The sequence below is a fragment of the Diplotaxodon limnothrissa genome, linkage group LG23, assembly GCF_057381915.1.
Source record: "Diplotaxodon limnothrissa isolate DT_005_m linkage group LG23, D_limnothrissa_male_GT1.1, whole genome shotgun sequence".
NCBI lineage: Eukaryota > Metazoa > Chordata > Actinopteri > Cichliformes > Cichlidae > Diplotaxodon > Diplotaxodon limnothrissa.
In genome coordinates, this window is record NC_140617.1 from 18,173,196 (window position 1) to 18,188,233 (window position 15,038).

Sequence of the window (15,038 nt, forward strand, 5' to 3'; positions counted from 1 at the left end):
CTGATCATGCAGTCACACTTTCCACCACGATCTTTACTAACCAGTCACCTCAATCATTAACCGACAATCACCAAGCTTACTGAAATCAAATTAAATTGATGAAATCAATAACTGAAATATCAATATAATTAATATTAATTTACTTTTATATTGTCTTTTAAAAAAAAAAAAGTCAGACCATCCTATCACAGATGTAATAAGAAAAGAATTTTCATGATCATTAAAAAATCTGGAGTTTGAAAATTTGAATGTTGCTTTGAATCAAACTCTCACCTAACGGAGGGGGGAGGGGCTTTATGGAAGACGCACACATGCTTTTTCTCTGAAAGTTTTCAGAGATATCGACTGCAGAGTGAAACTTTTATTGTGCTAACAAAGACTTTTTAATTCTGTGTTCAAAGGTCATATTATCCACAAACAAACAAAAAGTTTAAGTAAAAACTTTATTAATCCCACGGAGATGCCATGGAGCCAATCAGCACACGTCAGCTGATCGATTGAAACATTACTGATTCAGTAATTGTGTCATCACACAGTTTGTCCTATAGAGGGTGTCTGGGTTCTCTGTATGTGGAGGTTTTATATAAATATATATTAAAATATCTCAAAACTACAAAATAAAAGCTCTAAAGAAACCTGCCAGTCCTAAAATGAAGCTTCCTTCGTTCTCCTGAGCTTTAAAGTGAAAGACTGAATGTGCATTAAGAGTGGCGAGGTTGAGGCAGGAACCAACGCTTTGTTTTTTTTAAAGCGCAACCTTCATCTGTTCACAGCAAATGGCTCGGCTCCACGCTCATCCTCCCACATAATCCGCAGGAAGTCCATCAAACACATGAACGCCGCAACCTTGCGTCTTCAAAAAAATTTCATCTGGATCAAGTGTGATTTCATTCAAGATACATCTGGAGGAAATACAGGAGGCAGTGAAAGTCTGGCGTTTCCCAGCACCACCTGGACACAGCGTCGAGACGGGAAATGGTTAAACTGGGGTCTCTGTGAGGTCAAAGGTGAGAGGGTTCAGGATTGAACGACCTCCAGTTTGGCGTGTGACGGCGCTTCAATGATTTCTCCAACCTGGAAAAGATCCTGAAACACACACATACAAAAAAGCCTGTCATTCATTGACAGGTAGTGACGCCCCGTACTATCCATCTGTCTTAAATTTAAAGTTGTACTTTTTAAAAAAAAATCAATAATTTACATGAACAATTCACCAATGATTTGCAGAATAAAAGCATGATGGTTTAATGTCCCCAACACAAAAAAGTAATGTAAAAGTACTTTTCAGAGGTTTTTGTGATGCTGCGTTGCATCTTTTCTTTTCTATCATGTTTTTTTATTTGAAAGTTTTAACTGATCGATATAAAACTGTCCTGATCAAATAATGAGAAATTCTGGTGTTATCACAGGAAACATTTTAGATCAAATAAACACTGAAGGTACTTTAAATAATAAAACAAAGTGATTTCCAGCTTCTCTAAAGTGAGAATTTGCTGCTTTTCGTCACTTTACAAGAAACTTTTTAAATAACTGATCGTTGAGCCCTTTATGGATGAACTGATAAGAGGAAGTCACAGATACCTTATCGTAGATGACTTTAACGATGAGCGAGCAGCTTGGACATGTCGCCACCTCCTCCCCGTTCTCCAGGTCCTCCTTCAAAATAAAAACAAATAAAATCTTCAGGTTTCTGTCAAGGTTTGAATGTTTTTGTGGTTTATTCCTCTCTCTTCCCCAATCAGTCCACGAGTGACATGTTTAGCCGCATGTTGTCCTTAAATTGCTATCGGAGTGGTGTCCAAAAAACAATGTGGGCTTCATAGATAACTGGGAAACTCTCTGAAGGAAACCTGGTCTTGTTAGGAGAGATGACATCCATCCCACTTTGGATGGAGAAGCTGTCATTTTGAGAATTCTGGCCAAATGTATTAATGTATTAATAAAAAGTTGCAGTCTGCAGCTTCTCTCCTCCTGTTACCTCCAAAAAACCCCATCTCAATAGAGACTGTGTCAGCTCCCAAACAAATGAAAAACAAACAAGAAACCAGCAACAAACACCTTAAACATAAAAAAAAAATCAGAAAGAAGGAACAGTACAGTATCCACATCTGAACCAAAGAGTAAAACAGTGAAATGTGGATTATTAAATATTAGGTCTCTCTCCTCCAAGTCTCTGTTAGTACATGACTTAATAATTGATCAACAAATCGATTTACTCTGCCTTACAGAAACCTGGTTGCAGCAGGATGATTATGTTAGTTTAAATGAATCAACACCCCCGAGTCATTCTAACTACCAGAAATCTCGAAGCACAGGCCGAGGGGGCGGTGTGGCAGCAATTTTTCACACCAGCCTATTAATCAACGAAAGACCAAGACAGACTTAATTCATTTGAAAGCCTGATGCTTAACATTGTCCACCCCAGCTGTGAAACTCAGAAACCAGTCTTACTTGTTATCATATATCGTCCACCTGGGCCTTACACAGAGTTTCTGTCTGATTTCTCAGACTTTTTATCTGATTTAGTTCTCAGCTCAGATAAAATAATTATTGTGGGTGATTTTAACATCCATGTAGATGCTAAGAATGACAGCCTCAACATGGCATTTAATCTGTTATTAGACTCAATTGGTTTCTCTCAAAATGTAAAAGAACCCACCCACCACTTTAATCACACTCTAGACCTTGTTTTAACATATGGCATAGAAACTGAACATTTAACAGTGTTTCCTGAAAACCCTCTCCTGTCTGATCATTTCCTGATTACATTTACAATAATTGATTAAACAGCAGTGGAGAGTAGACTTTATCACAGTAGATGTCTTTCTGAAAGCGCTGTAACTAAGTTTAAGAATATAATCCACCCACTGTTATCATCTTCAATGCCCTGTACCAGCACAGAGCAGAGCAGCTATCTGAATGCTACTCCAACAGAGCTTGAAGTGGCAAGACATTTCACCCGTTGCCTACTGGTGGTGGTCAGAGGGCCCGGTGGCGCCAGTATCCGGCAGCCTCGCCTCTGTCAGTGCACCCCAGGGTGGCTGTGGCTACAATGTAGCTTACCATCACCAGTGTGTGAATGTGTGTGTGAATGGGTGGATGACAGGTTGTGTAAAGTGCTTTGGGGTCCTTAGGGACTAGAAAAGTGCTATACAAATACAGGCCATTGTTAATAATTTTACCTCCTCACTATGTACGACTCCGGATACTGTAGCTACTGTGAAACATAAGGCCTCAAACCCGAAGTACTTGACTCTGTGGTATAACTCAAACACGTAGCCTAAAGCAGATAACTCATAGGCTGGAGAGGAAATGGCATGTCACAATTTTAAAAGATCATCATTTAGCCTTTATAAAGCCTGTTGCTTTATAAGAAAGCCCTCCGCAAAGCCAGAACATCTTACTATTCATCACTGATTGAAGAAAATAAGAACAACCCTAGGTTTCTCTTCAGCACTGTAGCCAGGCTGATCTGAAATCTGTGCACCTGTCACATAAAAGAAATCATCAAGATTGTACGGTCACTCTTCTCCATCTACGACATGTTGCCATTCGTTTTCTGTCGCTTTTCTGGGGCTGGGTCTTGGGGGCAGCAGGCCTCTCTCAGCTATCTCCAGTAGTTCTGGGTTCTCCCAGTAGGTCGTGATCTTAACACCTCAGCTGCCTCCTTTTAATGTGCAGGAGTAACATCTTTACCTGACACCCTCAAACTGACTGGCCTTCTCACCCCATCTCTGAGGGAAAGGCCAGCCACCCTTTGGAGAAAACGCATTACCTGATCAAACAATTGCAGGATTAAAAGTACCACAGGCCACCCAACACAAATGCTGCCTGTAAGAATAAACTCTCCCCTGAGAGCACCGCAGCAAAGCCGCAAGGTCTGAGGAATTGAACAGAGTTCAGAGAGACAAAGTGTAGGGACAGTGTAAAAACTGCAAGACCTGACTGCAGTCGCAAGTAGGGCTGCCACAAACAATTATTTTGATAGTCGACTAGTCACCGATTATTTATGCGATTAGTCGACTAATCAGATCATCATCCACTGGACGTAAAACTACAGCTTATTGCACCAGGGTCGCAGATGCCAACAGACTTAATAAACTGATCCGTAAGGCCAGCAATGTTGTGGGGATGGAGCTGGACTCCCTCAAGGTGGTGTCGGAGAGGCGGATGCTGTCCAAGATAAAGACAATGTTGGATAACACCTCCCACCCACTCCATGACATGTTGGTCAGTCACAGGAGCTCGTTCAGTGAGAGACTGAGATTACCGAAAAGCACCACTGAACGACACAGGAAATCATTCCTGCCTGTGGCCATCTCCCTGTACAACGCATCCACTTAACACACTGTTTGCTGCTACAACTACACATGTTTCTTTTCCAAATATTTATTTATAAGTGACTTATGTATGTATGTATGTATATATATGTATATATTGTACTATTCTTAGTTAGCGTATTGTCTGTCTTGTCTTAATGTTGGTTTAAAATGGAGCACTGTAACAAAAAATAATTTCCCCCAGGGATCAATAAAGTATTCTGATTCTGATTCTGATTCTGACCAGCAGCATCTGCTCTTATATAACTATCATTAGCTTACAGCTTTAAGCTTTTAAGGTGCTAACTAAAAATAAAGACAAGATGATAGTTTATTCAATTTTAATGAAATTTGCAGATTGTTTCGGTAAAGTTTAATAAACTCCTTGCTATCTAAAATATAACAGGACACCGGAGTATATTCTCCAGCATCTCACACTTCTGATAATCAGCTGTCTGCTTGACGTTTATTCAGCTGTGTAAAAACTATAACTTTAATCTCAGCCAAACCGATTTACTCAGGAACAAATAAAATACAAAAAAAAAAAAAAAAAAAAGCCAAACAACAACATTTTTAATTTATCTAAGTGACTCATATATATTTAACCTGAGTCGCGAAAGACGGCGGTGGGTTTGAAAACAATTTGCCGGGAGTCCGGTGTTCTCACGGCGCTAGTGACCTAGCCCCCGGCTAGCTATCGAGCTAGTGGGTAACAGACGTCTCCGAAAACGTCGGAGCGCTTTTGAAAATATGTGGTGTCCTGATAAACTGAGCCGATATTTGAGGTTTACACAGCTACATTCTCGCCTGAAAATATGTTAAACGTTTATTTTGTGACCCAGAAAGAATAATAAGAGTAATATTAAAACTAACTAGCTACCGCCATTGTTGGAAACTAAGCTGGGCCGCGCTATGAATTCTGGGACACAGCTGCTTCTTCTTCTTCGGGGTTTAACGGCAGCTGGCATCCTTGTACATGCTGTGCTGCCATCTTCTGTTTCAGTCCGTTATTACACTCTTAAATCCTGCTATTATTCCTGCGTCTTTTGCGATCTTACAAAGCTTCAAACGACACGTCGACTATTAAATCAGTCGTCGACGATTTTGATAGTCGACGTAATCGTGACTAGTCGACAAATCGTGGCAGCCCTAGTCGCAAGTTTGGGATGCTTCGTGAATTACAAAGAAAGAACTCGTCATGAAGTCGGACTTTCCTGGATGAACCTTTGGATGGTGCTGAGCAGGCAAACACTATCAAAACTGATAAAGTCTGAGTTTCTTCTTGCTTATTCTGAGTATCTGTTTCAGTTTTAGAGTGTTCAGGTATGCCAGATGCATCCATACATGCATTTCTTCCAAACTATGTTTCTTTGTTTTAATGTTTCAAAAAGAAAAGAAAAAGAAGATCATCTCCATCAGTATATGACATATCACTAAAAACACCCAAACTCCATTAGAAAAAGTCTAAATTTCCCTCCTGTACACCCGTGTATTCTACCTGCAAAGAAATTAAATATCCTTCAAATGTCAGATCTCAACACAGAAGAGCCAACTCTTAGTCACTGAAGGCAGAGACCCACAAATAAGCTGCAACTCACTGCAGTTTTAGGATTTCTTCAGCCTGCTAACATGAAGGAAGTCTTGATATGGTGAACTGTCATCTTGTTCCTGAATTTAAGAGAGCTAAAGTTCACTTCAGCTACAAGTTTCTACTATTTCAGAAAAAAAAACTACTTAAAATACCGTCTTTTCTACCTTAAACCATGTAAAACAAAGTTTCATGATGTCACAAGAAATGACTGATAATTACTCAGTAGGCTTTGATTTGTTTGAACGTTTTTACTCTCTTAAATTTGAAGACTTTTAAATGGAGTTTGGTTCCGTTCACTGACGTAGTTTCACTGCTGAGAATAAAGTATGGTGCTGGTTTATTATTTTCTATTCTTGTGTTTTTCTTAATTTTTGCTGCTCTTAACTTTGTACTGTCCACTTTTTTGTCGTGACCAAACACATTTCCCACGTGTGGGACTAATAAAAGTTTATCTTAACACCAAACCAAACTTCAGTCAAATAATGAGAGATTTTACGTCCCACCTCTGTGGCAAATCCGAAAGGAAGGTTGAAATACTTCTTTAAAAAAAAACGGACATATATCAACGTGCCATCAATAAATCCCTGCCGAATCCAGAAGAAGACTGTATCGATGATGAAGGGAGTGGGAAACTCTGTTATGTCCTCCGTGTAAATCACCCACTATATGAAGATGTAAAAACAGGAGATTTCAAACTGAAGTTTGGTTTGTAGCTGTTAGCCGTGAGCTGAACTTACTTTGGTGATGGCGAAGCGGTCTCCGCAGGGACACGGGAAGTAATACGTCTCCGTATCCTCGTCGTATTCAAAGTCCTCGATCTCCACTTCGTCGTGAAACACCGACATTTTCCCCTAAACACACGCAAAGTCCACACAGAACAACACCAGATCCGCACCGGCAAAGCGTGCCTGCAGCGCGGTGTGATGACGTACACAACCTCTGACTCAACGCTGACGCAACTATCAAAACAATAACACAAACGTGGTCAATGTAAAATAAGGAAAAGTGAAAAATAAGAGCAGTAAAAGAACAATAGAATAAGTTATAGTGACAATATTGAGTTTTAAAGAGCTAGAAATTTTTTTGTGTTTTTGCCATTTTTAACTACGACTGTAGATTGTAGTTCCCACTTATGTCCACTATAAGGAGCCAATTTATCAGAAAACCCAGCTCATATAATTTCAACCGTTGTACCTTTATATTCATAATAAATACTAAATAAATACACATGTAAAGGATTAATAGATACAAGTCAACCACACATTTAATAATAATAATAACAATAATAACAACAATAGCAATGATAATAATAATAATAATAATAAGAAGAAGAAGAAGAAGAAGAAGAAGAAGAAAACAAAGACATTTAGATGATGTTGAGGATCAGTTTTAAAGGGCAAATTCTCGAAACCTTTAGACTGTTTTTCAGTGGCATTTGCTGTTTTATGTGCTGGTGAGGCTCACCATTCAAAAATGTTTAAATTTGAGCCCAACAGAAACTCTGCTGACATGATTTCAGTGTGATTTAAGACCAAGGCTGAGATTGTCGAGGCTAGGCTGTATGGCGGGTCCAAACTCAGTTTTCATTGATGGTAATTCGCAACAAACAAAGAAAAACGCACACGGAGCAGAGCAGGAGAAAAACAAACACACAACCTGAAAATCAACAGAACAATGAGCAGCGTGACAGTGATGATGGATTGAAATGACCTGAAGATGATTTCATGAAAATGTTTTCATACTTTCTGGTGACACGGCTCGAGGTAGCAACACTGTCGACAAAAATAATTTCAATAAAGATTTCTTTATTAAAAAGTGAAAATAAAAGCCAACAAATACAAATGAAACCTCTCATATCATCACTGAAATCTTCTAACTGTTGCAAAATTAAATACAAAGGAAGATATTTTATATGTTTGGATCAGTGAAAAGTTATTAAAATGACATTTTCCCCCAAAGGCCTCAGAATCACCTTTGATTACAACGAAGGCCCAGCCCACAGCCTGACGGTCACAGGAAGCTCTCACTTCCTCCAATCACAAACAAGCTGAGTCCTGAAACTTTCTCTGCACATGCTCAGTAGAGGTGTGGCAGCCACCAGATCCACCTATTGTATCAATTTGAAAATCCTAGGTGACATATTTCTCAAGTTGTAATGTTCACAAACTTGCCTGCCGGCCAACCCAGTGGGATGATGACAATACAAGTACCTCGGGCTGTGGGTGGACAATAAACTGGACTGGTCATGCAACACAGAGCACCTGTATAAAAACGCACAAAGCCGACTGTACTTCCTCAGGAGGCTGAGGTCTTTTAACATCTGCAGGAAGCTCCTGAGGATGTTTTACCAGTCAGTGGTTGCTGGAGTACTTTTCTATGCTGTTGTGTGCTGGGGGAGCAGCACAGCAAAGAAGGACTCATCCAGGCTGGAGAAACTGATCAGGAGGGCTAGCTCTGTGGTCGGCATGAAGCTGGACACTCTGGTGACAGTGGCAGAGAAAAGGACATTAAAGAAACTGATGGACATTATGGACAATGCCAGGCATCCTCTGCACACGGCCATTAACAACCAGAAGAGTCTGTTCAGTGACAGGTTGCTTCTCCCCAAGACAAGAACTAACAGACTTAAAAACTCCTTTGTCCCACACGCCATCAGACTGTTTAACTCCTCTCTGGAGGGGAGAGGGAGGGGAAACAGGAGGACAAAGGAGGGGGGAACAACTAAGCTGTAGTGCCTCTTCACCTCACTGTGCAATACCTTTTGTGCAATACTTTTGTAAATAGTCAACAGTGCAATAGACCTCAATACTTGAAATGTGCAATTCACTTGTATTTTTATTTTTTATTCCTATTTATTCTATTTATCCCCTTCGTATATTTTATTTATATTGTCTCTGTATTTATATATGTGTGTGTGTGTGTGTGTGTGTGTGTGTGTGTGTGTGTGTGTGTGTGTGTGTGTATATATATATATATATAATATTCTGTAACTCTGTAACTTCTGTCGGTGCTGTGCTTTTTTGGAAATCGAATTTCCCAGAGGAACCCACCCGAGGGATTAATAAAGTTCTATCTTATCTTATCTTATCTTATCTTACCCCATCAGTCATAACAACTATTACGAAATATTGATAGTTATAATAAATGTCAGAAATTGAGAAGCTCAGTTTTTGTTACCCAGAGTGAAAACACACCAAACCCAGCTGTCCATGATGATGAGCAGCTGCAGATCAGGTTTCCTGAGTCGTCACAGTCCAGTTTGTTAAAGGTTTTAAAGATCCTGTTGCTTTGGGAGTCTGTGTGAAAACACCCAGTTCCAGTGCTTCAACAGGAGCCACCGATAAAATAATAATGAACATCAAAGCCGTTCAGAGGTTCATTTAACTGCTGCGGGCATCTTTCCAATGCCAAAGTTTATGGTTTCTTTTTTTTTTTATCTGATATTTATTTTATTTTATATTTCCTGTTGGTTGCATTGTCTATTTATTAATGATTTACTTCAGCAGAAGAATGCAGAGTTTTAACTGAGTGCTGCAACCACTGATGTGGTCTTATCAGCAGGACAATAGGATTTTTCTTTTAGTGCCTGGTGGAGCCGACACTTGTCAGGTCTGATACTTACAGTTGTAAAGTGCATTCAAACAGGTTTTATGACCAACTTTAACTTTCATTCTTTGGATGCATGTGGCAACTCCACTAAATTGTGGTAGTTCACAGAAGTAATCTTCAGGGCCTTGATCTCAGCTATCTGGATCAAAATGTTGCACATGTTTAGCTACGAGCTCAAGCACTTAAGAGTGTGGACACTATTACTCCTTTCTGGAACAGGCAAGAATAAGCTGGTACTACTGGTATGTGAATCATGTGGCACTGTTCTCTGTGCTGAGAGCTTTCATACATAGTTAAAGTAGACAGAGAGTCAGAATCTGAGAGTCTGTGATTGACAGGGCAGTGGCAGCCTAAGTAACATTTAGGTTTTCCACAGGAAGGACTTCTTCCAGAAACTAGGATCAGCAAGCTGTAGTAATGGATGAATGTAAGCAGATGGAAAAACAAACAAACAAAAAATACAAAGCAGGTATGAAATTATTTCACAAAGAGTAATCAACTGAACTAGACTTGTTACCACAGTATCAGTTGTAACAGTTTGGCAACAGGTGAGTGGAGAACTGGCTCTTGTGCTCCAGGAGGTGATGAGTGGATGTGAAACAGATGTGTCCACCTGCCACTTGGCACACGCGAGGAAGACATACCTCCAGGCTAACCCACTAGGAAGTTTGACTGCCATTTAAACTCACATGTACACAAAGAAAGGGAAAGAGGAGGCTATAACTATCACATTCATAGTGGTGTAGAGAGGAGGCTGAACAGTTCTGGAATTTTTTAAGTCCCCCTTTAGCGTCTGGCTAGCAGGTGTAAATAGACCGCAGAGTGCTGGCCTGATGAGTTAACTCTTCTGTGTTGTGCTAACTCATCAGGCCAGGGCTCCACAGTCTATTTACACCTACAGGCCAGTGGACACTGTTTCAATGATGAGGATGTACACATCCTGGACAGGGAGGAACGCTGGTTTGAGCGCGGAGTCAAGGAGATCATTTACGTGAAAAGGGAAAAACCATCTCTGAATCAAGGAGGGGGCCCAACGTTACATCTTTCACCATCTTACAATGCTGTGATTGCAGCCATTCCCCAACTCTCTGTGAATGGTACTCATAGCCACTGATTAATGGCCATTGATCAATGGTCATGACAGTTTGCATATTAATAATTAAGCAACTGACCTCATAGCCCATTTTTCGTCAGCTGTGCTAGTTTCAGTCATTGTGCAAATGTACTGTTTATAAGATTATGGAAACCTGCAGTCAGCTGAGACTGAAGAAGTCACTTGGATGAGTGACAAAACGTTTCTTGCACTGAAAACACCACGTCCAGATGAGCAGAATCAACCTTTTGGAATTTCCTTACCTGGATTATTGAGCATGCTCGATATTACAGAGTTATAATATTATAGAGTAATGATATACCAATACGAAAATTATCCAATAATATTTAATCCATCCATCCATCCATTTTTTTCCGCTTATCCAGGGCGGGGTCGCGGGGGCAGCAGCCCAAGCAGAGAAGCCCAGACCTCCCTCTCCCCAGCCACCTCTTCCAGCTTGTCCAGGGGAACACCAAGGCGTTCCCAGGCTTGCCGAGAGTGTCCTGGGTCTGCCCTGGGGCCTCCTCCCGGTGGGACATGCCCGGAAAACCTCACCCAGGAGGCCCCCAGGAAGCATCCTTGTCAGATGCCCGAACCACCTCAACTGGCTCCTTTTGATGTGGAGGAGCAGCGGCTCTATTCTGAGCCCCTCCCGAATGGCCGAACTTCTCACCCTATCTCTAAGGGAGACGCCAGCCACCCTTCGGAGGAAGCCCATTTTCCACTGCTTGCATGCGCAATCTTGTTCTTTCGGTCACTAGCCACAGCTCGTGACCATAGATGAGGGTAGGGACGTAGATCGACCGGTAAATTGAGAGCTTCGCTAGAGTGTAGAGAGCTGAGTGTAAAAAAAAGAAAGAAAATTTAATCTCAGACCAAAAAAGGTTTACTCTGCTGTTCTGCTTTTTCATCTGTGTTAATTTTGGTCTGCTGTATTGTACAACATGATCCAACACATACCGTGGATGCTCTTTATGTTCCTCCAAACTTTGCCAGAACTCCTTTTAGCTCCACTGAACTGAAATCAGGGGCGATTCTAAGATCAGAGCTTTGGGGGTGCTGAGCACCCAGAGAGCTGCCCAGCCAGGCAAGATAAACTTTACTCGTCACGACGAGACTTCTTCCCTGTCTCTGTGAGTCCCTGCATCCTTAAATGTCTCCAGTTGTCCCGAGTTCCGTCTGACTGTCTCCTTGGTGCATTTAAACCCCTGTTCCTCCCTGTCCTCATCGTCTGTTGTCTTCGTTTCCGTTATCAGTCATTAGAATTTTACCATCTCTGTGCAAGTCTGCAAATTTCTTTATTAAATCATAAGATTCTTAAATTCATCAAGTCTCTCTCTACCTGGGTCCTCGTCACAAAACATGACATCATTGTTTTGTACATTTTAACACAGTCCCCATATTTGTGAAAGAAAAGCAAAACACTTTTTTTTAAAGTCTGTAACAAAACCATCAAATTTGATAAAGGTTATTTAAATGCTGCAAAAGAAGAATGGATTGGAATAGAAAAAATACATATCCTAACCTTAATTACTGGGGGAGAATAATGAATGATGATCATAGTGAGTAAGAAGTAAACTGAGTGCATTTTTTGGACAGAGATTCACTTTTAATATGTATGTATAATACAATAGATACATAAAAATACACTCCAAAAATAGAGTCCTTGAAATGTACAAAATATTGATAAAAATAATTATAAAAATGGAGGCAACTTTGCCTATGGTACAATGTATACAATGTATGAAAAGATCTTTACTGCAGATACTACTATGGCTCTGCAGACTTTTTTCTTTTATTTTAATGTCGCCTCACCTTGAGATTGGCAAATCACTTTTGGTGGTCAACTCTCTCAAGCAGTTTAACAGTTTCTGTTTTGCCTGTCACTGTACCCCAGGGAACAGTGACAGGATTAATCTTTGGTCAGTGCTGAGTAAACACTGTTAAAACGGAAAAGTCTGAGTTGGGTTTTTCTTCCTTATTCTGAGTATCTGTTTCCGCTTTAGAGTGTTCAGGTATGCCAAATGCATCGAGACATTTCTTCAAAAATGTGTTTTTCTGTTTAAAAAAAAGGAAAAAGAATATCATCTCTATCAGTATATGAAACATCACTATAAATACAGAAATTGTATTAGAAAAAGTCTACATTTCCCTCCCATACACCAGTGTATTTCCATTGCAAAGAAATGGGATATCCTTCAAATGTCAGTTCTTAACACAGTACAACCTACTTTTAGTCACTGAAGGCAGAGACCCACAAACAATTTGCAACTCACTGCAGTTTTAGGATTTCTTCAGCCCGCTAACGCAAAGCAAGCCTTGATATGTTACCGCCGTGAAGTGAGCTGTCATTTGTGAGCCACGATAAAGCAAGCCGCCTTATTTCCGCCACATAAATTTTCCACACATTTCTGCACTAAGCTTTACGGTAGCACTTCTTCTTTGTTGTTGATCACAAAAAAAATGCACGAGCACACCCATGCGTCCACGGACATCTCACACACATGCAAGCACGCAGGCACACATGCATGCACGCACGCACGCACGCACGCACGCACGCACGCACGCACAAACGATTTGGAGGTCTTTTCTGCAGGAAAAATGAAGCTCAAGGACAACTGTTTTTCCTAGTGTTAATTCATTATTCTTTTCAGTTTGGTTAGCAATGTGAATCTTCATTCATCTCAATCCGCAGCAAAATTCCTGACAAGTTTAAGGTCAGTTATGCTCAAATTCAATACAGTCAATGCAATATAATCACATTATATTTAAAATATCATTAAAAAACATCCTGATAGTTGATGTGAAACTTTCAACACATTCTTCCTCTCTTCCACCTACTTTACGTGCTGTAACATTCCTCAGAAATTATAGGATAGTTATACTCAAATTCAATACAGTTACTCAGTATAGCATCATATTAAAAAAAAAAAAAATCATCAAGCATCATGAATAAAATCATCATTTTTCACTCCATGGACAAAGGGCAAAAAAAATGCCCCCCCCCCCAGGAATAATATCATGTGACCACAGTCCATTTAATGCGCGTGGGATCCAAAAACACAGAAAGAGACCAACAAATAAAAAATAAACCTCTCAGATCATCACTGAAATTTTCAAACTGCTGCAAAATCCATTAAAAAAGGAACATATTTTATATGTTTTGATCAGTTAAAAATTTATTAAAATAACATTTTCCCCCCAAAGGCCTCAAACGGAATCAGCCCTGATTACAACAAAGGCCCAGCCCGCAGCCTGACGGTCACAGGAAGCTCTCACTTCCTTCAATCACAAACAAGCTGAGTGCTGAAACATTCTCTGCACATGCTCAGTAGAGGTGTGGCAGCAGAGGTTTCAACATAGAGCTGATATTACGGGTATGAAAGTTGAAGATATTCTTTTTTTTTTTCCAGTTTTTTGGATCAATTTAATCTTCAGGTTTTGGTTGAAATGATTTTTCTTTGATTTCTTGTTTTTATTTTTGTAATCTTCTGATTTCTGTTTTGTTGAATTTTTGGATTCTTGTTTTGATTTGTTTTCTTTAGCTTTTGCGATTGCTGTTGATGGTTCTTCTAATGATGGCTTTCAGGTTTTCCATCCTGTGTTTCTGGTTTCATGGTCTTGGATATTTTTATTATCGGTGAGAGTTTCTGTCTTCATGTGACAGTATGTGTTGATAAAAGCTACCCTGAAGGCCTGTGATGGGACTTTTGTGATCCTTTGTTTGAGATGGTTTTTAATCTAAGCAAATCGTTGTGTTTGGATAAAGGCTGTTTTGAGCCAGACATTATTTCGGCTGTGTCTGAGGAAGGTAACGTAGAGCACAACAAAAGCCTGTTCTAAGAAAAAAAAATACAACCTTAAAAATGCATAATGTCCACATTTTCAATGAAAACAGGTATTGAATTTAATGAATTAATATCACATTGAAACTTCCTCAGTTGACACTCATATAAACAAAAGTTGCATTTTTGCATTAGCTTTCTTAGATTACACTGTGTAAGACCTCATTTAATGCACTAAATCCACCATCTGTAAGATGACATCAATCAAAGCAGCCGACAAAAGATTAAAAACAACAAATTGTCAGATAATTAACAATTATTCCAGACACAGATGATAAAATTTGTGTTTTTTGTAAATAATCATCATTTACTAAGAGTGAATTACTCCATTAAGCAATCTGATATTACTGACCATTTAAAACCCGTTTTTGCCTTTAAAAGACCAGTTCAGACCAGATAGGAATAGTCACTGCTTTTTTCCACCTGGGTCACTTTAGTTTTTTACAAGGCTAGTGTAGACACTGTTACCAACATGAATCACTTCAGACTGATACACGATGCTACTTGGAGAGCAATGCTGATGCTTAAAATAACAATAAAAACCAGTCTTCATACCTGCAGTCTGTTCCTGAACACGTGAC

At 39.8% G+C, this 15,038-nt stretch overlaps 1 protein-coding gene across 1 annotated transcript; it reads right to left on the minus strand.

The window, feature by feature from the left end:
• Window positions 1-213: 213 nt before the first annotated feature.
• Window positions 214-6,811, minus strand: dph3 (diphthamide biosynthesis 3). The gene is made up of 3 exons (XM_085347385.1): window positions 6,648-6,811; window positions 1,582-1,656; window positions 214-1,086 (listed from the first exon to the last, which is right to left on the minus strand). The coding sequence occupies exons 1-3, from the start codon at window positions 6,753-6,755 to the stop codon at window positions 1,018-1,020; spliced, it is 252 nt and encodes an 83-aa protein (XP_085203511.1). The 5' UTR covers window positions 6,756-6,811; the 3' UTR covers window positions 214-1,017.
• Between the last annotated feature and the right edge of the window lie 8,227 nt (window positions 6,812-15,038).

What these genes read in the sequence shown, in the direction of transcription:
- dph3 (XM_085347385.1), bottom strand. Translation starts at nt 6,755, where the DNA reads ATGTCGGTGTTTCACGACGAAGTGGAGATCGAGGACTTTGAATACGAC. An exon ending in ACCGCTTCGCCATCACCAAA is followed by an intron (nt 1,657 to 6,647) that starts GTAAGTTCAGCT and finishes TTTATTTTGAAG; the next exon opens with GAGGACCTGGAGAACGGGGA. An exon ending in TTAAAGTCATCTACGATAAG is followed by an intron (nt 1,087 to 1,581) that starts GTATCTGTGACT and finishes TGTGTGTTTCAG; the next exon opens with GATCTTTTCCAGGTTGGAGA.